Consider the following 24,168-nt stretch of genomic DNA (forward strand, 5'->3'; position numbering starts at 1 on the left):
TCCCCATTCAGTTTCATATCCAGTGAGATTTATAAATAGCTCTTACTCAAATGTATGGACTGATCCTTTCCTTTCAAATAGAAAAAGTGTCTGTTTGGTTTAAAAAAAAAAAAAAAAATGGATTTGACATTTCTATACGTGCACATCCTTAAACGATTCCATTTTTTTTCTTTGTTTCATTTTAGTTCATGTCCAGCGGTTTGTTGTTTTGCAAATGTCATCTGGGAAATGATTTTATCACTAACAGTGTTGCTCTTTCGCAACACAGAAGAACCTCCGGGTTCCCGACCACAATCCAAATTTTCACTGAAGGCACAAAATATCATAAATGTGAGTGTGAATAGGTGTTTGTCAAATGCGCCCTGCAATTGGCATGATTTAAAAAAAAAAACAGATGAATGGATATCAAGCATGCGATTTAAGAAAGCTAAAAGGCTGTTTTTAAACACTGTCTGTTAGCAAATGGTTCAAACAATTGAATTCACTTGACATTATTTTCAATGGAGACGTTGATACCAGGCCTCATTTTTCACAAAACATAATCTGTTCATAGCTTTTTTTTTTTCCTCAGAAGGTGCAGTGTAAGTGAAAAACTAGGCACAAATGCAGAGACAAAGCTGGAGCAGAAGTGCCACTTGGGAGCGTCTCCAAAGAGGCGAATGTGAGTGCGGAAGTGCGGAGTGAAAACATGCAAGTGTGACCTTTCAAAAAAACTGGGTGGAATGTGATGGATGTTGCAGGTTGACTGTCAGTAAACACACAGTAGAATGACAACCCAAAACCCCTTCCGGCACTGACAAGGCGCGTCTTAAAAGCTGCAGGATCATTGCCGAGAAACACACACACACCCCCACCCACCCAAAAAAAAAGTACGATGCTTGAGTGCGGGGCGTGTTACTTCAGTGGATGTTGTGCTGAAGGAAATGTGAGTATCGGTGCAAGAATGTAGCAGTGTTGTTATCCGAGGGGAGACAAAATACAGAAATATCTGTTTGTGGGTTTCTTTTACAATTTCTCACACTTACAAATCAACACACTGTTGATCTTAATTTTTTGGCGCTGAAGAGCTCCGGATCCATTACAACTTGAAGGTCACAGCACGGTCAAACATGCCAGAGACAAAAATGCGGGCAGTCTCGAAGGTGAAAATATAAATTTCCAACAAAACACTTTGAGTCAATATTTTGGGAAAAAAAATCCATCACTTGGAGATGCAATTTCTAAAAAAAAATGTATGTATATATTTTTAAGACAGGCATGAATATCCTTTGTTGAATTTTAAAGCTAATTAACACACTTTTTTCAACCTCGTGTGCCTCATCTGCCCCCATTTGTCCGTAATGCAAAATGTGTGAATCAGTCATCCCATTTTGTAGAGTGTTTGGATTGGTCAAAATGTCTCACTGGCTCACGCGGAGGGCTCCTAATGAAGTAGCTCCTCATGGACACTCGTGACTAATTACTGAGATGTAAGTTATGATGATCATTGATGTGAGTAGGTGACATTTGTGAACAACTGCAAGGTTCAATAAAGTCAATAGAGTGAGTCAGAGAGGAAACAGAAACAACAAAATTCACCAGCCTGCATGACGTGTTGCTCGATCACATCAGACAGATGCAATGTGTCATTTTATGACTTGATTGTTGTATAGTTGTTTTTCTGTTTTATTTTCTTCTTCTTTTTATTGAGAGGTAAGTCTTGGAAAATTGATGGAAAATTGAGAATTGTATTTGAAAAATAGCCCATCCTTTTTGTCCTCATTATGGTATTCTTAAAATATGCAATGCTCCAAAGTATTATTGTAAGATGACAACTTTTCTCTCATACTTTTGAGTTGTAATATTATAACTTGATTCCTGTGATACCAGAAGTTGTTTGAGAGAGAAAAAACATGACAACTTCTAAATTGTAATATATTATTCCTATAGTTTGTTCCTCTTAATATTGTTATTTTTTCATTTTTATTTTTATTTTCAAATTGACCCTCATAGAGGATATGTACGAATATGCCATTGTGTATAATTTACCCACAGGCCAAAGCTTGGAAAAGTCGTATCCCTTGGATATCATGTCATTCCAATTCATTGTTAATTACTCAGGCTAAATTGCCTGACATTTGTCATCAGCAATTACTCTGCATGCACAAGGCTATGGACAAGCATATCTGGTGCGGGGACATCAAATCAGGCCATTTTTTATTCCTTTTAATAATTCCTTCCTGTTTGTCCACTCCAAACCAGTAGCCTTGACACTCACATTCACTCCGTCAATGGCAATGCATATTGTGTAAAAGTATTTTTTTTAATCTATACTATGTTGCACTGCATTATTTGTCATGTATAAATTTTGTATTTGGACAGACTCAGATGAGAAATTGAATAACCTACTGGAACAAAAACTAAATCCCTATGTACAATTTTATTATTCCTACGACCTTAATGTGACCAATATAGAAAATGAATAGATGGATTATTCTTACTAGTGTAGAATTAATAAATCATAGTGTGCTTGGTTTGTCTCCATAACTATCATTCACTGAAAAGGTTGTCCCATATTATGCCGCAACTCCATCTACTGGACAAAATGATTCATTACGAGCTGAACTGAACAAAACCTCAGTGCGGCTGCGCCACGGCGTGATGACGCCATCAACTTGACGTACGCGGTATATATACAGTTCGTCTGACGTCAGCGTTCTCTTCCCTGCCTAGGCCCTCGTGTGGTGGGCAGTGTAATATTTGCTGTCGGCGTTTTCTCCACCGAGCGAATCCAAAACCATCCGCCAAAATGGTGAGTTGAATTCGTTTTTGTGAATTATTGCGGAATACGTAAGACGGCGAGGTGTTCTCACCGTTAATATTACCGCGCTGAGAAGATATTAATTTGCGTGCCAGCGGTATTGGGCGTCGATCATTCACCGATGAAAACTGGCAACCATCTTGTTGTAATTCACCCTTTTGAAGGCCAAGCAGTCTCGGGAAAACTTGCCCGCCTGATCTGATAACCCGTTGAATGCGAAAAGTGGTGTGTTTCCCGGTTGTGTTACCGTTTTGTCGCCTAGGCCTGTAATTGGAGCGGCGGTTTACTGATAAACCGGCATACGTGGATTCTTTGTGCACTGCCTTAAACGGCCCAGACAGCTGATGGTAGTAGGAAACGCCAAACTGACTTCAATCGACCTCCGGCTGTCGTGTCCCGTAGACATTCACGTCGGCCGAAATGGCTGCTGTTGTGGCTGCTGTGGTTTGGGAACCCTCGGGCCTATTGTCACCGTCCCGTAGGATACGTCGTTGAGATGACTTGCTAATGCTAACGCGTAGCATTGTGTCAAAGTCTGTACACGTGGCCGGTATACCGACATTTGATACTGGGTGTCAGATGTTTGCGTCAAACGCCCCTTGTTTCAAGTTGAAAACTAAGGCATGTGAGGCCGCCGAAGTATCTTATTGAAAAAAATGCACATTTGACGACTTGTGATCGCGGATTCACAACGCCCCGACTCGAAAATTATGCGTCAGAGCATTTTTTTCCTCCCCTCTGCTGGTGAGGTGGCTTAATGTGCACTACAGTATTTCAAAATGACCGGAGAATGCCACATTATACCTTGGCACCCCTCTTCTGTTCTATATTGATGGAATTGGGTAAATAGAAGAAAATCAGTCAAGTTTGTAACACAATGAGCGTAATTTATCACCGCTAGAGTGTCTTTATCGTGGTTTTATTTGTACTCCCTACATTTGATTATAGACAGCGCTACCTTCTGCTTCTTCCTGTGTTTTGACAACATGACCTTAAACATACACGGAGGCAAGTGATTTCTGATTGAAGTCTTGGGATCTTGTACGGCCGAGATAACGGGATGGCAGTGACACAGAAATGTGAACCAGAGAGCAAGAATGGCAAGACTCTTAGAGCGTTATGTTCTCAATTCATATGAAAGAGAATTGAAAGTTTGTTGTGAGGTAGATTAATAATTCCTGGGTATTGTTGAGCCAAGCTGAAACCACCAGCTTCTGGCATTCAAACGTGTAACCATACCATTTGATTTGTGGGTTTTCTCAATCATCGTTTGCTTTGTTTTTGCATTATATGATTCGCCAATGTTTGCAATGCGATGGGACACAATGTTTTGAGAGGAATAAGTTGAGCCAAAGCCATCTCTTCACATGACATGTTATGTGATTTTTATTTTATCTGAATATAAGCACTATATCTGCTTGTGAGGGAAAATACTTGTGGGACATACCATTATTGTTTTTTGTTGTTGAAGTACATTTCAGTACCGTTTTTCTTAAGTACAGATGTTGAGTCGGGATTTTATCCATTTTTATTTATTTATTTTGACAGTTAAGTATCCGTTCTTAACTACAGTGTGAAGACTTCTGCCTCAGCTGTAAAGTGCAAATATTTTAGTTTTTTCACATCCACATGCTCATCTGTTTTTGTCCCTGCAGGTGAACTTTACAATCGACCAGATCCGTGCCATCATGGACAAGAAGGCCAACATCCGTAACATGTCCGTGATCGCGCACGTCGATCACGGCAAGTCCACCCTGACGGACTCCCTCGTGTCGAAGGCTGGTATCATCGCCTCGGCCCGTGCTGGGGAGACCCGTTTCACCGACACGCGGAAGGACGAACAGGAACGTTGCATTACCATCAAGTCCACGTAAGTGTTTTTTTTTTCATTGTTCTTTCGGTCCAGAAGTGCAAAAATGCCCTTTAAGTTGTGTATGTGACATATTGGACTGCCAACGTTGTGCTCAATCTGATCCTGTTCCACGACTCTGGGTGACTTCCGGGTTCTAATTTTGAAAACAATGAATCTGTTAAACTGTTGCCACCATAAAACCGAGCACTGGGTGCTACGTCGCGCGGCGCGCAATTATTTCACATTAAATTTTCCTCTGTGTGTTTATCACACACACAAAAGTCACAGAAATAGTCCTTTTGCTCATCACTGCATTGTAGTTTTGTGGATTTTTCTTGTCATATCAAAGATGATTCTTATTTGACTCTGGAGACGTTTTTCAGAAGAAAAAAATTTATTGCACAAACTGTACGCTGGGTTTTTGTATTGCTTGTTTTCACATTGCGTCCCTACTATTATAGCGCCATCTCCATGTTCTACGAGTTGAGTGATAATGACCTGGCCTTCATCAAGCAGTCCAAGGATGGTTCCGGCTTTTTGATCAACCTCATCGACTCTCCCGGACACGTCGACTTCTCCTCTGAAGTGACGGCTGCTCTGCGTGTCACTGATGGGGCCCTGGTGGTCGTTGACTGCGTTTCTGGTAAGTTGAACAAAATGCAGAAGCAAGTGCGTCTGCAGTGATGCATCCCCATTACTGTCAGTGTGGTAATGTGCAAAAATATTTAATGCCATTTATTGTTGTCCCTCTTTACAAGGCGTGTGCGTCCAAACGGAAACGGTGCTCCGTCAGGCTATCTGTGAGCGCATCAAGCCTGTCCTGATGATGAACAAAATGGACCGTGCCTTGTTGGAGCTGCAGCTCGACCCCGATGACCTGTACAGCACTTTCCAGCGTATCGTCGAGAACGTCAATGTCATCATTTCCACTTATGGTGAAGAGGATGGACCCATGGGTAATATCCAGGTGTGTGGGTTTTATTTTATATATTTTGTTTTTAAACACTTTTTTTTTTTTTGCCCATGAGTGCAAATGGGGAAAAGCACAATTGAGTTTTCCATTTTTGTACCACTCTACCTCAAAGCAATCAAATTTAACACTCTAACTTTAAAAATGGGCATTTCACTTAGAGAGCTCCACAAATGTTTTGTAAATATTGATGTTTTTATTTGCTTGTTTCCAGGTTGATCCAGTCATCGGCACCGTTGGCTTTGGCTCTGGCCTCCACGGCTGGGCATTCACTCTCAAGCAATTTGCTGAGATGTATGCAGCCAAGTTTGCTGCCAAGGGCAAAACGGAGATGACACCTGCTGAGCACTCCAAGAAGGTGGAAGACATGATGAAGAAGCTGTGGGGTGACAGGTAAGAGCACTAGTCATAGGTGGTCACTAAGATTACATTAAGAGGGAGTAATAATGCGATTCCTGACAAATTTGTAGGTAGTGAACTTTATGGTGATCCATCCGGGTGTTGGGTCGCACCGGGTGACAAAATGTAGTGTGTTTGATCTCCCTGAAAGGCAGAAATTGGTACTTGGTGGAGAATGCTTTGATGGCAAGCAATTCTCACCAGTGAGATGTTTCTCATTGGGGACCAGGTTTGCACACCGCTGGGGGGGGGGGTGTATTTTGGCACTTTGCTCTTGGCAGAAATGTGAAATCCATGGCAATTTGTCGGCTGCTGTTGGCCTTGGAATCCCAAAGCTTCAAGCTTCTGCTCCTCAAGCACTTTTGCTGGTGTTGGAGTTGGGAGAATGCGGGTGCGGCAGACAATAACAAATTGTCCTACTGTATTGCCAAGAAGAGGCGTTGTCATGACATGAGAAAACTTGAGGTGGTTGTTTTCAGTTGTGTATTTGTGGTAGCTGCTTGTTGATGAGAATGAAGTGGTAGGTGTTGAACACTTGCAAATGTCAGCCTGCTTCACTGGCATTTTGCATTGTTAGTTTCCTCCTCTGAAAATTTGCCGTGTGAGAGCTGTATATAGCTGCAGCTACTAAAGAAGCATGGTCCAGGTATGTGTCCAACACCTTCTGTTTTTCATGTTTTCGCAGTTATAATTTGTCACTCGTGGGTATTTAAGCTCCATGTGAGGAAATATGGAAGGCACTGCCCTTGGTTGTACCCATCATTCATCGCCAGACACACCAGTGTGCTCTCTCATAAGACAAGGGCAACAGCCATGGGTCTTTTGGGCAGGTGGGCCCCCCACACCCCTCTTTCCTTAGCGGGGAAAGCAAGTCAAAAATGTTCTTTACAACACTTTCGATGCTCCCCCAGTAACATACTGATTAATAATGCATTCAGGGAATATGAGGTAAGCAACAAAAATTTAAGTATCCACCTCAATCGAGTTGGCCATTTGTTGTCTACTGAAAACATCACAGTTGCTCAGGGAATGACCAATCACGCCTCACTTTTTTTTTTTTTTAATTAATTAATTTATTTTTTTAATTCGGTCATGTCACATTCAAAAACCGAGCCCCGATCGGTCGTTACCTGAGCCCTGAGCAGCTGTGGTGTCATTTTCAGTCGACAGCAAGTGGCAAAATGGCCACCCCCTGAGATGTATAAATTGGCGGATTTTCACAACTTAACACATGCAATATTAATCGGAATACAGTGCTAGACTAGTTGGGTCGCATAGAACATTTTCGAGTTGAATTCCTCTTTAATTTTTTTTATTTTTTTTTTTTAAAGGAAAGTTTTGGAGGCTTACCTCACTTTCTTTATTCTGGTTTGATTTGAAAATGGCATCCTAAAGCTGTACAGTGTGGCACTTTGTCCCCCTTCCCACTGATGCTACCTAGTAGTAGTTTGCATTTGATTTGCTTTGTTTGGCAAAGGGTAGAAACCGCACTGAATGCATGGCACATGCAAAAGAAATGCCGGTGTTTATCCTGATAGTTTCTACAAAATACACTAAACTGGAAATTATTTTAGAAAATCTGTCGTATAGTAATGTTTCGAAAACCAAATAAATCAGAGAGAGCAAACGGCATTACAGTCGGAGTTCCTTTTAAAGACCTTTGGCAAAGTCTTTCAAGTTGTTTTAGTGATCATTCTGGGATTTCTGATTGGAAGGGAAGACATTGATTCCTCGAAGAGGTGGGCTTTGTACAGAGGACTAATTGATTTATGATTGTTACTGGTGGCTACAAACTAATCTGTGGCTGCCAGAGTTCTGGTTGAATTGTAGGATATTTTTTCCACCCAGTGCAACTTTCATCTCATGCATCTTAACTGGTCATTTCTATTACCATGATTGCAATTGGGCAAACTGCAAATCCAGCAGGTGTTCCTCGTCCTGGCGGACGTTGAAAGCAGTAAAAGGTTTTTGTGGACTGAATGGCATGCTTTATGTTTGAAGGTATTTTGACCCAGCAACTGGAAAATTTTCCAAGTCACCAGCTACAGCGGACGGAAAGAGGATCCCTCGCAGCTTCGTTCATCTTATCCTTGATCCCATCTTCAAGGTAAAGATTAATTGTGCAGTTACTGAGATTGAACTCCATGTTGGCACTAATACCTGCAAGTGATGACTTCATTTACATTCTTCACTTTGACCTGATTCACAGTTCTGATGATTGCCTTGTGTCTGAGTAGGTCACATAGTGAGTGTGTTTAAAGTTTCTTTGGTTGCAATGTTCGGATTTGACAAATGTCCTCTATCCATCCCCAGATATTTGATGCCATCATGAACTTCAAGAAGGAGGAGACTAGCAAGCTGATCCAGAAGCTGGATATCAAGTTGGACACTGAAGACAAGGATAAAGAGGGCAAGCCCCTGCTGAAGGCCGTGATGCGTCGTTGGCTGCCAGCTGGAGAGGCCCTCCTTCAGATGATCGCCATCCACCTGCCATCCCCCGTCACTGCCCAGAAGTACCGTTGCGAGCTGCTTTACGAAGGACCCGATGAAGATGAGGCTGCCATGGGTATGATGAGTCCCATTGTTTAATGTAACGGCCACATTTTTTTCCTCTCCCTTGGATTGTCCGACTGATCCTTTCTTTCAGGTATCAAGAATTGTGACTCAAAGGCTCCTCTGATGATGTACATCTCTAAGATGGTACCCACCAGCGACAAGGGACGCTTCTATGCCTTTGGCCGTGTCTTCTCTGGAACCGTTTCTACCGGTCTTAAAGTACGTATCATGGGGCCCAACTACACACCTGGAAAGAAAGAGGATCTCTACTTGAAACCGATCCAGAGGTCTGTTTCCACACCTGACCTGAATTTTGTTGGGGGAGTGTTGTTCAAATATTAAATTGTTCCCCTCCTTCCTCTCCAGGACCATTCTGATGATGGGTCGCTACACGGAGCCCATTGAAGACGTGCCCTGTGGCAACATTGTGGGTCTGGTCGGTGTGGATCAGTTCCTGGTCAAGACTGGAACCATCACCACCTTTGAGCAGGCACACAACATGAAAGTGATGAAGTTCAGCGTCAGCCCGGTGGTGAGAGTCGCCGTGGAAGCCAAAAATCCGGCTGATCTCCCCAAGCTGGTGGAGGGCTTAAAGCGTCTGTCCAAGTCTGATCCCATGGTGCAGTGCATCATTGAGGAGTCTGGAGAGCACATTGTTGCGGGTGCCGGGGAGCTCCATTTGGAGATCTGCCTCAAAGATCTTGAGGAGGACCATGCTTGCATCCCACTCAAGGTGAGTTTTATTTATTTTTAAAAAAATTCTTTCAGGGGTGAAATTCAAATTAGTATGCTGTGCGTGTTGTGTTGCGCACCAGGTGCTTTGTTCAATGGCACCCAGACAGTAGCCAGGAACCAGACTATTACTTTTGAACAACTTGGCTGCAGCAGGGCTCTCTTCACATTTGCACTCCGGTTTCAAACCTCCAAATGCTTACAGATGAGCTGCTGCATTTATGACTGTCTTCATATTCCCAAACTGGTGTCTTTCTTTCTAGAAATCTGAGCCCGTAGTGTCCTACAGGGAGACCGTCAGCGCAGAGTCCTCGGTCACATGTCTGTCCAAGTCCCCAAACAAGCACAACCGTCTGTTCATGAGGGCGCGGCCTTTAGAGGACGGTTTGGCCGAGGACATTGAGAAGGGAGAAGTCACCGCTCGTCAGGAGATGAAGGCCCGTGCTCGCTACCTTGCAGACAAGTACGAGTGGGAAGCCACAGATTGCAAGAAGATCTGGTGCTTTGGACCTGACGGAACTGGCCCTAACCTGCTGGTGGATGTGACCAAGGGTGTGCAGTACCTCAATGAGATAAAGGACAGCGTTGTCGCGGGCTTTCAGTGGGCTGTCAAGGAGGTATGGGACACAATTTGTTAACGTAGTGTGAATCAAAACTTGAATTGGTCCTGATTTTAATTTTTGTCTTAAGGGTGTCCTCTGTGAAGAGAACATGCGTGCGGTTCGCTTTGATATCCATGATGTCACCCTGCATACAGATGCTATCCACCGCGGTGGTGGCCAGATTATGCCCACCACTCGCAGAGTTCTGTACGCCTGCGAGCTCACAGCTGAGCCTAGACTGATGGAGCCTGTCTATTTGGTGGAAATCCAGGTCAGTCTTGAATTTATACTTGGCACCATGGCAATATTAAATCTCCTGATATCTGGAATAACTAATAAACTACAACTCCACGTGTTGCTTTCCTCTCTGTGTAGTGTCCCGAGGTTGCGATGGGTGGAATCTATGGGGTGTTGACCAAGAGGCGTGGTCACGTGTTCGAGGAGGCCAGAGTTCTGGGTACACCCATGTTTGTCATCAAGGCCTACCTGCCTGTCATGGAGTCCTTTGGTAAGGGTTCCTGCAAAGCAGCCAAAACCCCACCCAGTAACTGCTTTTACCGCACCTTTGACAATGTCCTTATTAATGTATCATGGTTCTGTTTTCAGGTTTTACAGCTGACCTTCGTTCCAATACCGGTGGTCAGGCCTTCCCCCAGTGCGTCTTTGACCATTGGCAGATCCTCCCTGGAAACCCATTGGAACCTGCTTCCAAGCCTGGTGTTGTGGTCACTGAAACGCGTAAACGCAAGGGTCTCAAAGAAGGTGTCCCAGCCTTGGACAACTACCTGGACAAATTGTAAAAGCCTGGACCACTATTTGCTTATTGCCTCATTCCTCCCCACACTTGTAATCTGCACTGTGGGACCGGACTGTACAGAACACAGTGAGCACCAAGGTTTGCCAAAAGGATTGACAATATAAATGATAAACCTAACAAAAAATTGTAAACGAATAAAAGGAAATAAAACCCATCTGATGTGTTTTTCTTTTTCAACTCCCAATCACATTGTCACATCCTGTCCCATGATACAATAGTTGCAAAGAATCTGTTATTGGCCATCTGTATTCATGTTTCTCTTGATACATGTTGGGAATTGTATCAATGTACTATTTGCTACAATCACGCAAGCTGTAACTAGGTGGCAGTCTGTATTTGCTTCAATGTTCTTTTATTTCTTTTTGTTATGCTGAAAGCAGTTTGTCAAATTTAAGTGAAAACTGCTGGTTGCTACGCTTAAACTGCTAACCAAAAAAAACGAAAAGCAACTTAAATTCCTCTTTCCAACGTAAACATTGTTCCTTAACATTGATATAGGCCTAATGTAGATGTCATAAGCAAAGTTAAAATTGACGTGACTCTGAAATCACTTCTAAATTGTGTGCCTGATAGATCTACTTAGATGTACACATTCACTCGCAATCGACGCCATTTTGAATCCTGCTCCTAAATAGGGAAAACCAGGTCTGATCTTATTTATTGATCTTGACCGATACGTCTTCAAATGTTAGAAACTATTATTTACTTACTGGGGGCAGCGATATGTTTGTACTACTGTATATCGTACGACTTGATGTATTCGTCAAGTCATAACTCCCACGTTTGACTGACTCCGAGAAATTTCGTTTTAAGCAACGTAATACATTGAAGAGGCACGGTGATCATACTTAACAATGAGGAGTGACTGTATCAACCAATCAGAATGAAAGAAATGAACCAATCGCGTGCCAGCTTGGCTTGTCTTCCTGTTTTAGTTTTTTTTTTCCCCGTGAACGGAGTAATAATTATTTAAACGGAGTAATAATTATAAAATAATTATTCAACGGCATTTTTCTTGTAAGTCCTTTTATTAGAATACAATTTTCTGTGTCTGCTTGTTTTTGTAATCGTTCTCCCCGCCCACCCCGTATATTTTTTTTCCTGTATATTGTCTCACAATTAGCCACACTGGATGCTAGCAAGCTGTTTAGCAACGAAGAGCGGCGTCCATGCGGGGGACGGTGTCACTTTGATTTTATTCAAGTTTGATCTACTGTTCCCACTCTGACGGGACGTGGCGTAATTCTGACTGGATTTGCTTCGTTTGCACTTCAACAGGACTGACAGAGATCATGGGTGGCGTCAAACAGGAGCAGAATGATGCTCCGCAGCAGCCAAGAGCCTCACAATCCACAGAACAGCCTCAAGATGAGGTGGGCGCTTTGTTTTAATAAACTGGACCTCCAACGTTGACTTGCTGGCCGCTGTTATTTTACTTTTCCCAATGTGCAATAATGTAATTAAAATTAGTTCGTTCTAGGGTGCATTTATAGGGGGTCCTCGGTTTACGACGTAGTTCCGTTCCAACGGCGACGACCGAATTTAAATCCGAACGCGCCGTAGTCCATCATCAGCCTATGCTTAGGCAGTCGTAAAGTAATAATTACAGCAAATATTTACATGCAAAACAATTAAAGTTCAGATATAAATCAATTAAATTGAAAAAAAAAACAGTTCGTATGGTGTTAATTGAGCATGACCATATCTCAAGGCGCTGCGTTAACTAGTACATTAGTACATCTTTAATGTAAGCAACAACAAAAACCTGAAGATTAAGATGTTTACCGTTGGTATGTTGAATGTAATAAATGGAGTCTTCTAATGCTTCAGTACTATTTCTGCAATGTCAACAATAGTTTAATATTATTGAAGCATGCTATGCATGCAGATTGTCCAATTAATAACAATAAACATAAGTTAGTATGCATAATATTGACTTTACATATATATATAATATTATTGGGCATTGTCCAGAAGTATTTATTGACCATTGACAATGACATGGAATTTTTTATTTTATTTTTTTAATTGTGCCATGCATACAATGGTAAGCCCAGACCGCATGGGTTTATCACCAAACAATGAAAATGACCCGGCACCAGGACAAAAAAAAAAAAAAACTGCAGCAGCAGAAACTTGTGTCAAAAACAGTCTATTTGTCTTCTTTTCTAAGTTTGAGATAGACAATTTTCGATTTCATAAACGTTTTAAAAAGCATGGAATCTTTTCCTCATCTGGCGAACCGAAAATATCAGGGTTATGATGTTCATTGTCATTAAACATCAGCGCAAAAAAAAAAATCTAGAAACGTTTACTTGCGTCTCTGATTTAAAAATGTGTTGACCAGTATTGTTTTAGTCATCCTATCAGATTTGCAGTACATTAATGAGAAAAGCGAAGTTGCTTGAGTCTACTACTCCCCTCATGTTGCTTACTTTCATCGCAGCCTAAGAAGAGAGGTTGGCCCAAGGGCAAGAAAAGGAAAAAAGTGCTTCCCAATGGTCCCAAGGCGCCGGTCACCGGGTATGTCCGCTTTTTGAATGAGCGGCGGGAAGTGATGCGCGCCCGGTATCCTGACCTCCCTTTCCCGGAAATCACCAAGAGGCTCGGAGCAGAATGGACACGATTAGCGCCAAATGACAAACAGGTAATTTCAATCAATCCAAAGCCCCTTAAAGGGGATATTGACTTGCTTAGTGACACATATTTGGGTCTCCGGTGTGCCTGCCCACCCATCGAGTGTGGAATTACACTACCAAGTCACTCTTTTGTAAACTGTTTTTGTCAGAAAATGTGCCTTTTAAGACATTCAGAGTTTGGTCTGACTGTAAATGTCACGCTTAGTTTACTTGGAAAAAAAAAGTCTTCTTTCACCTCTGACATTTATTTATTGTGCATGTCAGATGGTGACAATTCACTTGCATGTGTCCATAAAGTCTCCTCCAAAAGTACTGGAAGGGCAAAGTCAATTCCTTTGGATGTGTTGTATACCGAAGACATTGGGGTTTCTAAACCAAAGATGAACATTAGACAAAAGTTCAGAATTCTACTTTTTATTTCCTGGTGTTTATATCAAAACATGTTAAACAACTCAGGACAGAGCCCCTTTTGTTTGAAGCCACCTATTTTTCAAGTCAGCAAAAATACTTTATTTTTTACTTTTATTTTTACTTTAACAATGCATTTTACCTGCTGAAGAGGAGACAGAGGAGAGAGAACCATTGTTTTAAGCAAGCCAACTCTGACATTTACAGTCAGACCAAAGTATGAATGTCTCACCCTGCTGTTCTGAAACCTTCGGAGAGGATTGTACAGCCTTAGGTTGCTTTGTTTGGGGCCACTCTCTAAAGGCTAGAAACAATTCTTAAGACCTCGTGAACTTCATGGGCTGTCACCTCACGTGCACTAGACTGCGACAGGTGTTTAGAGTTTACATACCACAGCCACTCCCACCACAATCCAGTTGCACAACCAGGTCCGTCGCCCCTGTCCTGCGTCATTCACATTTTATAAAGACTGCTGGGGAACTTTTAATCTGTGGGAAAATGGCACATGTCTTCTTTCATGTTTGGGAGTCATATTGAGTGTGAATTTGCAGCGTTATCTGGACGAGGCGGAGCGGGAGAAGATGCAGTATGCCCAGGAACTGAAGGAATATCATCAGACGGAGGCATATCAGATCACTAGCACTAAGATACAAGACAAGAGGATTAAGAAAGGTGGCTACCAAGTTGTCTCTGTTGCATGCGCCATGCAAAGCACCACATTCCCTGTGTTTTGTGCACTTGTACTCAAACAGGATCTCTCTTTCAGAGGACAATCCATCTGTAATCATCAGTGCCAGTTCAGGCTTGCCAAAGGTGTGTGGCACTCCCTTCACACGCCCAGAGACTCGCTTTATTTAGCGATGCGTAATCCAATTGCACAGAAGCACACTGAGACACATTTATGAGCGGGTCAAAACAGCTGTATATGTTGGAGTGTTTCTTATTACTGTGATTCCGTGTAGTTCAACACAACTGAAACCTACAACCACAACGGTTTCAGTCAAGTATGCAAACTTTTTGATCAGTATGGAAATTCACCTGAACAAGCTGCTGCATGAAATTAGACAATAATTATATATTTGACTTGGTGAAACAGCATATGGCTCACCCAAGATTATTTTTGGACCCTCTGTTCCAAGTAACAATTAACAATGTGATGTTTGTGATCAGGAGGTGGCTAATTAGTTTAATATAAGTGTGGCAACAGCTGCTGTGGTAGTCAGAGCACCTTCTAACCTCCATTAAGTGAGCTTGCGCCATCCTTTTTCTTGATTTTTCTTTTTTTTCCCCCCAACAGACATCTGAGCTCCCAAGCCGCTTTGAAATCCCGATCTTCACAGAGGAGTTCCTCGATCAGAACAAAGGTAAATAACAAGTAAAATATTTGTTTTCAGGAGTGTCTGTAGTTGTCATGGTTTACATGGCTTACATCTGTTCCTCCTGAATGGTCCCTGCTCTTGAGTGGTGACCAGTCCAGTATTGTCCACTTTTTCACAATTCACAATTGTCCACAATTCGCATCTGGGTCATAGCACCATAAAAGAGGGAAAAATGCATGGCGCTGGATATTCTTCTTAAATCCAGCCTCTGTATTTTTTTTAAACCATTCCAAATCCACCTGGAAGTTAAGATGGACTCATCATTTCGATTGCATGATCGTCTGTTTTCTCAATCGGACCGCAGCACGAGAGGCGGAGTTGCGTCGACTTCGCAAGGCCAACGTGGAGTTCGAGGAGCAGAACGCGGTGCTGCAAAGGCACATCAAAGACATGTACAACGCCAAAGAGCGCCTGGAGGCGGAGCTGAGCCAGGACGAGAAGCGCACGCAGGCTCTTCATCAGCACTTGCTGGCCATTAAACACACGCTGGTCAATAGTCTGTCTGCTGTGCCGCTACCAGGTTAGCACTCACTGCGTCGCCTCATTTAAAGTACTTCTTTGACGTAGACAGCACTCCAAAAGTATTGGAACTGTGAAGCCACTTCCTTATTTTGGCTGTTGACTGAAAACATACATATGTGTTTGATGTCACAAGATGAATATGGGACAAGAGATCAACATCAGCTTTGGTTTAGTACGTTTTAAAACGTAGCCAAAAAATTTACTTATACATTATGCATAGTTGCATTATTAATACTCTGGAGCTGTTTATAAGTACAAAACATATTTGACTCTTCCCAAGCATGAAACTGTTCTAAACAGTTCTCAAAGAGTGTGTATTATATTTCAAAGGTAAATACAAATGACCAGTACTAAGTAGATGTATCTGTACTGAAAAAAAAGTTGAATCAACTGTAACGTTTTGCACAGTTTGACTATTTAATTCAGTGATTCTTTCACATGCCACCAGTGTAATTAAAGCCAGGAAAAGCATTGCAAAGGAAGCATGCAAAATGTTGCTGATTTCAATTCAGAGGAGTTGCACCAGTTTTTCAAGGTTCAATATCATCTTTATTGTCAAATATGCTTTATGTACGACATGCAGCATAGATGAAATTTCTTCCTCTTAATCCTCAGTGCAAACATGCTGTGCATTAAACACACAGCTAAGACAAGATAGCAGCTAATGTAATGTAATGTGAACAGTATAGACAATATAAACAACATAAACAATGGCACTTGTGGCTATTCTGGGTAAAGTGAGGGAGTGCATTGTGCAATACGCAGATGTCAGACGATGAGGGGAGGGTCATAGTCTGTGACAGGAGGCAGGGGTCGGGCAGAGGCAGAGGGCGGGAAGTGCGGGCAGAGCATCCACTCCATCCACTCTGTCTTAAAACAGGCACAGGCGAGACAGCAACCCTCGGAAACCTGGATTCGTATCTCAGTCGTCTCAGCGGTGCGCTCGAAGGGAACCCTCACAAGCACCGGGCCTTGTTTACGCAGCTTTGCGATATCCTCTCTCACCTGGACAGGTAGATTGCTCATTTCTGACTTTCTGTCACAGACACAAACACAAAAACCACATACTCTGAAGCAGTCCGCGCAGAAGCCTTTGTTTTTCCAACCGCTTGTCTGGTTGGAGCTTCAGCTATTTAGACTATCAAAACACTCCAAAAGTAAAATTTTCATATGTCGCCCACACGAAATGTGATGTGTTCTCCAAATACGTATTTTATGTTTTCAAGTGAGAAGTTGTAGGACAACTGCACAACCCCTCCCACCTCCCCAAGTCATTCCTGCACCCGTGGAGTTTCAGGCAAGGTGTTGTCGTCTGCAATCCACACCATCTGGGCCGATGGGTGCGGACTTCTCGGGGGATGGAAAGGGCAGTGCCATGAACACGTCGGTCGAAGTGTGCAGCCACTCCGACTTCAGCACAAATGTGTGACTTTGTTAAAAGTGTGCAGAAACTATTTTATAAAGCGTACTCTCTGTTTACTTTGTCAATAATGAGGAGTTTACAAGTAATGCCATGTGGCATCGGTGGCTGGGATCATCTGTGTGCAGTGTTACTTAGAATAACTACAAGAATCCTCGATTATGCTTTTGTGCTTGATCATGAAATCTTGTCATATCAACTTTTATTTGGTGTGAACTTTATTTGTATTTTGACCAAAATGCTGTTTGAAACTGTGCTGAAAATATTTCCAATATAAGGTAGACAAGCTTGTCTCTGTCATCTTTATCATCGTCACACACTCACTGAGCACTTTACACTTTCTATTGAGATCCAACACGTGAATTATATTAAAATGACTGCATTTTAAAATTCTTCACAAAACTAAAGATGAGTTTTTAAGAGGTAATAACTATGACAATGTTTGTTATTGTGGTTATAGTAGAGGTACTGTTGGACTGTCACTGACTTTCGAATATTATGACCCCGAATTTAAATACTGTAAACAAAATACTAGTACAATCACATAATTAATAAAGATAATGTACACACATGATATTGTCTATAATTAGCTCTTGTATGTCATTAGATTATTGTGCAGGTATAGTACCACAAAAATAGAGTTGTATCATATGGAGAGGCACCATTTCGGTCAGTTTAATAAGGACTTCCAGCAGAAGGCAGTGTTGGGCTACACTCAAGTCCCGTGCATATTTGTCTTTTTGTAATGTTAATGTAAATGAGTTTACTTTTTTTTTGTTTAATTCTGCACATAATAGCTCCACGTGCTTCTCAATAAATTGTAACACAATAAAAAAAGATACATTAAAAACGTGAAACTTATTACACATACATTACACACTACATTAACGTATTTATATGGAGTTATAAAACACATGGGAAAATACTTTTCAGAAAGCCAAACACCAACCGTATCAATTGTGAATATTTGGGTTTGTCCAAAAAGAGGGCCGTTTGTACTTAGGGACCCCTGATTTCAATCAACCAATGATCAAAATATTGTGTGTGTGTGTGTGTGTGTGTGTGTGTGTGTGTGTGTGTGTGTGTGTGTGTATATATATATATATATATATATATATATATATATAAATACACATATATAATTTGGAAATTTTACCCTCTGAACACTTATTCCTTCGTTGTTTCAATTTAAATAAGCACCTGTTAATATTTTCAATTTATTAAAAATGTAAATAGCTGAATAAAAATAATTCCCCTTGCTGTTTTCTGATTCGTGTCAGTGACAAGCAGGCTAAATGGTCACGTGCTAAAAAAATATCCGAGGGCGGTGCTCAGAATTTGACGTCCTTCTCCCGCCACGCTGCTGTGACGTCACTTCGGAGACAGGGAGCTGTGGGCTCAGCGCTGGTTCTGAAAGCCCGACAAAGATGGCTGAGAGCTGAGACGGGCAAAGAGAAGACCATTTCAGCGCACGGACACCTCGTCTTCTTTAGCTTTTGAATTAACGACGGGTGGACCTCTGTGCCCACCGTCAGGCTAAGAGGGAAGAAATTCCCACTCATGTGTTGCATCGTGACACCCGTCGGGCCGCGGTGGTGGTGGTGGAGGTGCTGCTGCTGCTGCTGCTAGGCGGACGTGTCTCCTCTCTCTCGCCGCTTCGAAGGCGGCGTTTTACGGTCACTGGGAAAGCAGCCAAGACGCCGGGAATTGACCCAAAAAGCCTTTTCGAGAGATGTCCTTGCTGTGTGTTGGGGGTAAGACATTTTTTAAAGACATTTGTCACAGCGTTCTAATGTTCTCATGTTAGTCATGTGTGTTGAAACATCAGTTCCAACAAAAAGACTGGAATAGATTTCACTGCAATTATGGTAGCACTACCAACATTGATTTATGGAGTTGGAATCAAATGCTCTAAAACAAGATGCAACCCACTCTCGCGTCAGTCCAGGCACATACTGGAAGTGAATGGTTTTAAGGTCTGAGTGTCCTGGTTTCAACCGTAGTGGTCCACTTCACAGAAAGATCTTGCTCAAAAGTCAAACAAAAACTCGGGAGTTCAAAAGGTCCTCGTTCATGATGTCGACATACCAGGTGAGACCTCAGCTCTGCGAGCATTCAAAAGCAGGAGTGAGCAAACTTTTAGGCTCTCGAGGGCCACATTTGATTTTTAGAAAACGACAGACTGCCTGACTCATTTGTACAATAGATAAGGTTAAAAAAAAAAAAAAAAAAACGCTGTGTAATCAATTTTTTTATTGCTTTGTAGTTTTAAATTTATCAATCACTCATCCATCCATCCATCCGTTTTCAAATCCGCTTATCCTCACAAGGGTTGCCGCCGCGCTGGATCCTGTCCCAGCTGTCTTCGGGCAGTAGGCGCGGTACACCCTGAACTGGTTGCCAGCCAATCACAGGGCACATATAAACAACAACCATTCGCGCTCACAATCACACCTAATCAATCACTCAATAAACGTTAAACGCATACTTTATGTGAACCTCATTTTACTATTATTTTTATTTTTGTTCAATCGCAAGATACATATAGACAAGCAACCGTTCACACTCATAGTTACACCGATGGATAGTTTACAGTTTACGAACCAAACAATAGTAATTGGCATTCTAGTAAACCAAGGGTGCCCAACTCCATTCCTCAAGACCCCTATGCAGCCTGTTTTGGATGTCTTGCACCTCCGACACACCGTTATCTTCATTTCTCTGAAGTCTCCAAGGAGGTATGAAGAAGCTCAACCTTTATGAAACTCTTCCATCTTTAAGACTCCTGAGCTGCACATTGCACGGATGCCAGGTTCAAGATTCAGCCTGGTGCCTTTATGTCCTTCGTGTTGGCATGGCAACCCGTTCGGTCTCTCAGTACTCCTGGATTCTCATCATGATGCTCTGTTGTAGGCCCGAGGTTAAGCTAAATTGAGTTTTATGTCAGTCGGCTTCAGGCGCTATAAACATTGTAGACAGAAATGTGACATATCAACTTGACTTTGATACGATGGATTGTGTTGTCACAAAAGCCGAATAAGCACATTTTGATGTGGGCTACATGATGCTACATTATTACTAACCGACATGGACATCAAAAAGACTCAGCATATATCCACATTAGAATGACTTTCGATGAGGGAAAAAAATAGCCCTGTAATGTAATTTGATTGCAATGACCAATATAAATGTTTAGTAGTCATCGAAGTCAAGTTAGTCTAGGAGGTTCAAGGAAGGCCGAATTATTGCGACAATTCTTGTATTGGATCCCATTCGATTTTTCAGCAATGCTGTGGGCGAGGGGTGGATATAGTGTACATTGCACTTCTCAACCTCTGTATAGTGTACATTTTGCCGAGAGTTTTGTAAGAGTGTTTTACATAACAGCAATAATAAGTCGAGGTGAGAGAAGCTTTTAGTAGCTATCAAGTGGAATACGTTACGGCTGTCCACCTCCATTGCACTGTCGATTTTACAGAACAGGATGTAGCATCTTAAGTGGACCATCTCAGGAAATATGCATTGCTTGAGCTACTCCACATGTGATTGCATTCATTACCCTGGATTTCCTCTTTTTTTTTTGAGAAAATGAGATCTTGCAACGGAATCAGCAATTTCTGCTGAATTTTGCACTCATCCCTTCTCTGCTTCCCCAGTAGTGCTGCTTTAGTCCTATATGCCTTCAAGCTGCGAGTGCTCACCCCCCCACCACCCCGCTCTCACCATCCCTCCCCCAAATCCCACTCCTACCCTCCATCCGCCTTTCCGGCACCCCCCCCAACCCTGTCACGCTGAAGTGGTTATTTTTAGAGTTGGGGATGCAGCTCGCTGTGCCAGCTCACACACAGAGATTAATGGAGCATGAGAGAAAGGCAGAGGAAGGGTGCACACGTGCGCGCTCACCACATGGCAGCGGGAGCTCGTAGGAGAGGGTGAGGAGGAGGGTGAAGGAAGGACTGGCTCCTTGGGAGGAAGCAGCATTTGAGGAGGAGTGTTGACAAGGGTGCAGCCCGAGATGCATCTGCCATTTAGCGGCTGTTTCAAGGAAAGGCACGCAAGCAAGGAGCTTCCAGGGAATATACGCTACGTCCGCCAAGGGCGTGTGACCGCCTCGGCTGCAAATGAACTTGTTCTCATCAGAATTTAGTAGAAATTCCCACGAAATGTCATGAACTGTAATTAGTCGCAAAACAGCATGATGGCGTCTGGCGTTTCTTGAAAAGGCTTTGCTTTTCATCCTTGCCGTGTCATCTTGCAGCACCGCATGGGGGCCGGTGCCCATCTCACCCTGAATTGATTACCTGTCAATCACAAGGCTGACATATGGAAGCGACGACTCGCTCACATTCACACCTGTGGACAATTTAGCGGCTGGAGTGTCATTTTAGTTCAGGGGCCACGTTCATAATTTTATCTGCAACTGAGCCAGACCAGAATATTTGTGGACGAAGAAGCTATAAATTATGCAATCCACTTTTTTTTTTCAGGTTCATACAAGTACATTTGAAAAATATTCACATTTGTAGATTATCTAATTGCAAATCTTGTTTCAAATAATACAAGCAATCTGGAATGTCTTGACAAAAATGAGTACAGTTTCAACAATATTATGAATGTGTGTTTTTATTTACAACATAAGCTCACAGTGGATCTCTGTACTTTTTACAAAGCAACCTGGTAAGACGTAGAAATAATTTTTAAATACCGTATTTTCCACACTAAAAGGCACACTGGATTATGAGCTTCAATGAATGGCCTATTTTGTCATTTTTTTTCATACATTGGGCGCACAGCGTTATAAGACGCAATCTACAATGCATCCACTAGATGGAGCTACGCTCAAGGAAACGCCAACAGAAATAACGATCAGATGTCAGTCAAACTTATTTAATAAAGCAGCGACACAGTTCACTTAACCAACAACAAGTTATACCATTGACTCGTTAACGTTGAACTGTCTTGCCGCTGCTCTATTTCCGTGTTCAACTGCGTAACCAATCGCCTTAAGTTTGCGTTGTCAGCATGTCTTGAGCAAGAAGCCATTTTGGGGTTGAAATATTAACGTAATGACCATACACAAGGAGCATCAAATTTTAAGGCGCGCTGTGAGCTTTTAAGAAAATGGAAGGCTTTTAGGTGCGCCTTTTAGTGCGGAAAATACGGTATACATAAAATTCCACATCTGAAAATCTGGACAACCTCAACTGAGTCATCACACCATTCAAAATACAGTGGTAACTTTTCATAAAGGTACAGTTGTCTACCTGACTTGTAAATGGATACTCTCCATAAAAATACATACAAGTTGATGCAGTACATGACAGAACAAAGCAAAAAAAACCATTATAATACAGTGGATACATTCTCAAACTGTCCAGTTAAATCAATTCACTCATCTGCTGCGGCATTAAGATGAGAGTCGGGCATCTGCTGTTCGCAACTAGCCTCAATATATCAAGACAAAGAAGCTCATTGTGAGTCATTTTCCCAGGCGGTGACAGCACAGCAGCATCAACATCACTGTAGACAAACTGGCCTCTTAAATTAGTAGTGTCACCCCAGAAGGCCCTTGAGATAATAATGCTCCCATCAATTATCCCTCTGATGAATAAGTCAAGAGGGGCGACGGAGAAAGCGTGCATGCTGCGCTTCCAAAGTAAAAAAAAAAAAGAAAAAAAAAGAAAAATAAAAAAGAAGCCATCTTTCTGTTTTCAAACTCGAAAGTTAAAAAGAACCTTGAGTGTCATGATATTTGCTTAATATGATTTTTTTTTGTCTCAAAAAGAATTTCCAGCATTTTGTCAAAACTTTATTTTCCCATATGTCACCCTTGTTGTTTCTGTGGCAATGCATTCTGGGTAGTGAGGTAATATGGTTGCACTCTGTTGTTGTAGCGACTTGTTAGCAGCGATGACCCTCCTTTTCAATTCGAACCAGAGCGTGGGTCGAAGACAAGAGAAAAGTGTAGAAGAAGCCCGTGATGAAAATGGAGATCGCAGACGTGAGGAAGCGAGAGTTGGTCATTTGTCTTTCTGTCTGAGTGGATGCAGCTGTCATCATCAACATTGGACACTTACAAATGTCAGGGTGCTTGACTAGCGTTTAGCATTGTTCGTTTGCTCCGTTGCAAGTTCGGTGGAAAATGAATGGGTTGGTTTAAAAAAAAAAAATAAAAAAATTATGCCTGGCAGGATGAAGGTTATGATGAGAGCGTATTCGTTTGACCACAGTTTATGTAACCAGTTCAAAAGAAAAACAGATTTCATGTGAAATTGCAGAGATTGAAGCTCAGGCATCCTATCATGACAATGCTGCTTGTTTGCTTGGACACGGCGTAATGGAACACAAAGCCTCGTCTTGAATGTCAAAGAAGCATCAAGGCTGTGAAACAAGGCAAGCAGCAGGGATGAAAAGTCAGCGCTGTGAATATTAATGCCTTACTTCTAAACGCCAGGACGCTATTGGATAAGAATGAATAATGAATGGGCCTTTGACTTCACTGTGGTTTTAAAGCGTCTCATGCCAGCAGAGGTTATTTGGGTGGAGTGTGTTCATAAGCCGACAAAGGGTTCTGCCTCTCAGTTTTTCACTCAGCACTTGGGTCAAGCCTTAAGCCAGCATTGCAGAATTGCAGAGATGTGCAGGTGTTTCGCCTCTCAGTGAAGAAGAAGAAGAAGAAGCAACTTGCCACTGTCAGGGCTCGTCACATTCAGTCACATGCATGATATGTTTGGCGCAGTTTTTATGCCGGATGCTCTTCCTGATGCAACCCACCCACGTTCCACACGTGGGCCATCTTCCCTAACCAGAATTTGAGAGCGGTGTAACATTAACAATAGATACTTTTTATCGTCGTATTAAACTTTGGCATATTGTACTAAAAGGTGTAGCTAAATAAAGGTGTAGCTAGCCTAATAAGGTAACCAAACGGGCACAATCTTTGATTTGTATTATGATTGTAACTGATATGCTATTAGCTAGCATACAAAGTGCTAATAAGGAGAACAAGCACTATAAAAATGGTTAGAAGGGAAGGAAAAAAAAAATACCGATATATATATATATATATATA

At 42.1% G+C, this 24,168-nt stretch overlaps 3 protein-coding genes across 12 annotated transcripts in view; all 3 read left to right on the forward strand.

Annotated features, from left to right (window-relative positions):
• The first annotated feature begins 2,660 nt into the window (after positions 1 to 2,660).
• Positions 2,661 to 10,882, forward strand: LOC109532160 (elongation factor 2-like). The gene is made up of 13 exons (XM_019896833.1): positions 2,661 to 2,791; positions 4,456 to 4,670; positions 5,114 to 5,295; positions 5,411 to 5,619; positions 5,837 to 6,015; positions 8,023 to 8,128; positions 8,335 to 8,587; positions 8,669 to 8,864; positions 8,944 to 9,310; positions 9,573 to 9,926; positions 10,000 to 10,182; positions 10,287 to 10,419; positions 10,518 to 10,882. Exons 1-13 carry the CDS (start codon positions 2,789 to 2,791, stop codon positions 10,709 to 10,711), a joined length of 2,574 nt encoding a protein of 857 aa, XP_019752392.1. The 5' UTR covers positions 2,661 to 2,788; the 3' UTR covers positions 10,712 to 10,882.
• Positions 10,883 to 10,998: 116 nt separating this feature from the next.
• Positions 10,999 to 17,387, forward strand: hmg20b (high mobility group 20B). Of its 2 annotated transcripts, XM_019896834.1 has the most exons (9): positions 10,999 to 11,745; positions 12,007 to 12,101; positions 13,175 to 13,375; positions 14,327 to 14,447; positions 14,542 to 14,588; positions 15,070 to 15,139; positions 15,459 to 15,674; positions 16,557 to 16,689; positions 16,903 to 17,387. In XM_019896834.1, exons 2-9 carry the CDS (start codon positions 12,021 to 12,023, stop codon positions 16,913 to 16,915), a joined length of 882 nt encoding a protein of 293 aa, XP_019752393.1. In that variant the 5' UTR covers positions 10,999 to 11,745; positions 12,007 to 12,020; the 3' UTR covers positions 16,916 to 17,387. The 2 variants fall into 2 exon arrangements, with proteins under 2 accessions (XP_019752393.1, XP_019752394.1); XM_019896835.1 differs by lacking the exon at positions 10,999 to 11,745 and having other exon boundaries at positions 11,756 to 12,101; positions 15,073 to 15,139.
• Positions 17,388 to 18,477: 1,090 nt separating this feature from the next.
• unc13a (unc-13 homolog A (C. elegans)) overlaps positions 18,478 to 24,168 on the forward strand; it is a 43,236-nt gene continuing 37,545 nt past the window's right edge. For all 9 annotated transcript variants that reach the window (XM_019897237.1, XM_019897240.1, XM_019897238.1 and 6 more), the window contains exon 1: positions 18,478 to 18,850. In XM_019897237.1, the coding sequence (XP_019752796.1) occupies positions 18,829 to 18,850 (22 nt within the window). In that variant the 5' untranslated portion in view covers positions 18,478 to 18,828. The remainder of the gene's footprint in view (positions 18,851 to 24,168) is intronic.

This window comes from Hippocampus comes, unplaced genomic scaffold, assembly GCF_001891065.2.
Source record: "Hippocampus comes isolate QL1 unplaced genomic scaffold, H_comes_QL1_v1.1 scaffold22, whole genome shotgun sequence".
In the NCBI taxonomy this organism is placed as follows: Eukaryota; Metazoa; Chordata; class Actinopteri; order Syngnathiformes; family Syngnathidae; genus Hippocampus; species Hippocampus comes.

Coding starts and splice junctions, on each gene's coding strand:
- LOC109532160 (XM_019896833.1), top strand. Junction 6,016..8,022: donor AAGAAGCTGTGGGGTGACAG/GTAAGAGCACTA, acceptor TTATGTTTGAAG/GTATTTTGACCCAGCAACTG. Junction 8,865..8,943: donor TACTTGAAACCGATCCAGAG/GTCTGTTTCCAC, acceptor CTTCCTCTCCAG/GACCATTCTGATGATGGGTC.
- hmg20b (XM_019896834.1), top strand. CDS start 12,021: ATGGGTGGCGTCAAACAGGAGCAGAATGATGCTCCGCAGCAGCCAAGA. Junction 14,589..15,069: donor CCAGTTCAGGCTTGCCAAAG/GTGTGTGGCACT, acceptor TTTTCCCCCCAA/CAGACATCTGAGCTCCCAAG. Junction 15,140..15,458: donor GTTCCTCGATCAGAACAAAG/GTAAATAACAAG, acceptor ATCGGACCGCAG/CACGAGAGGCGGAGTTGCGT.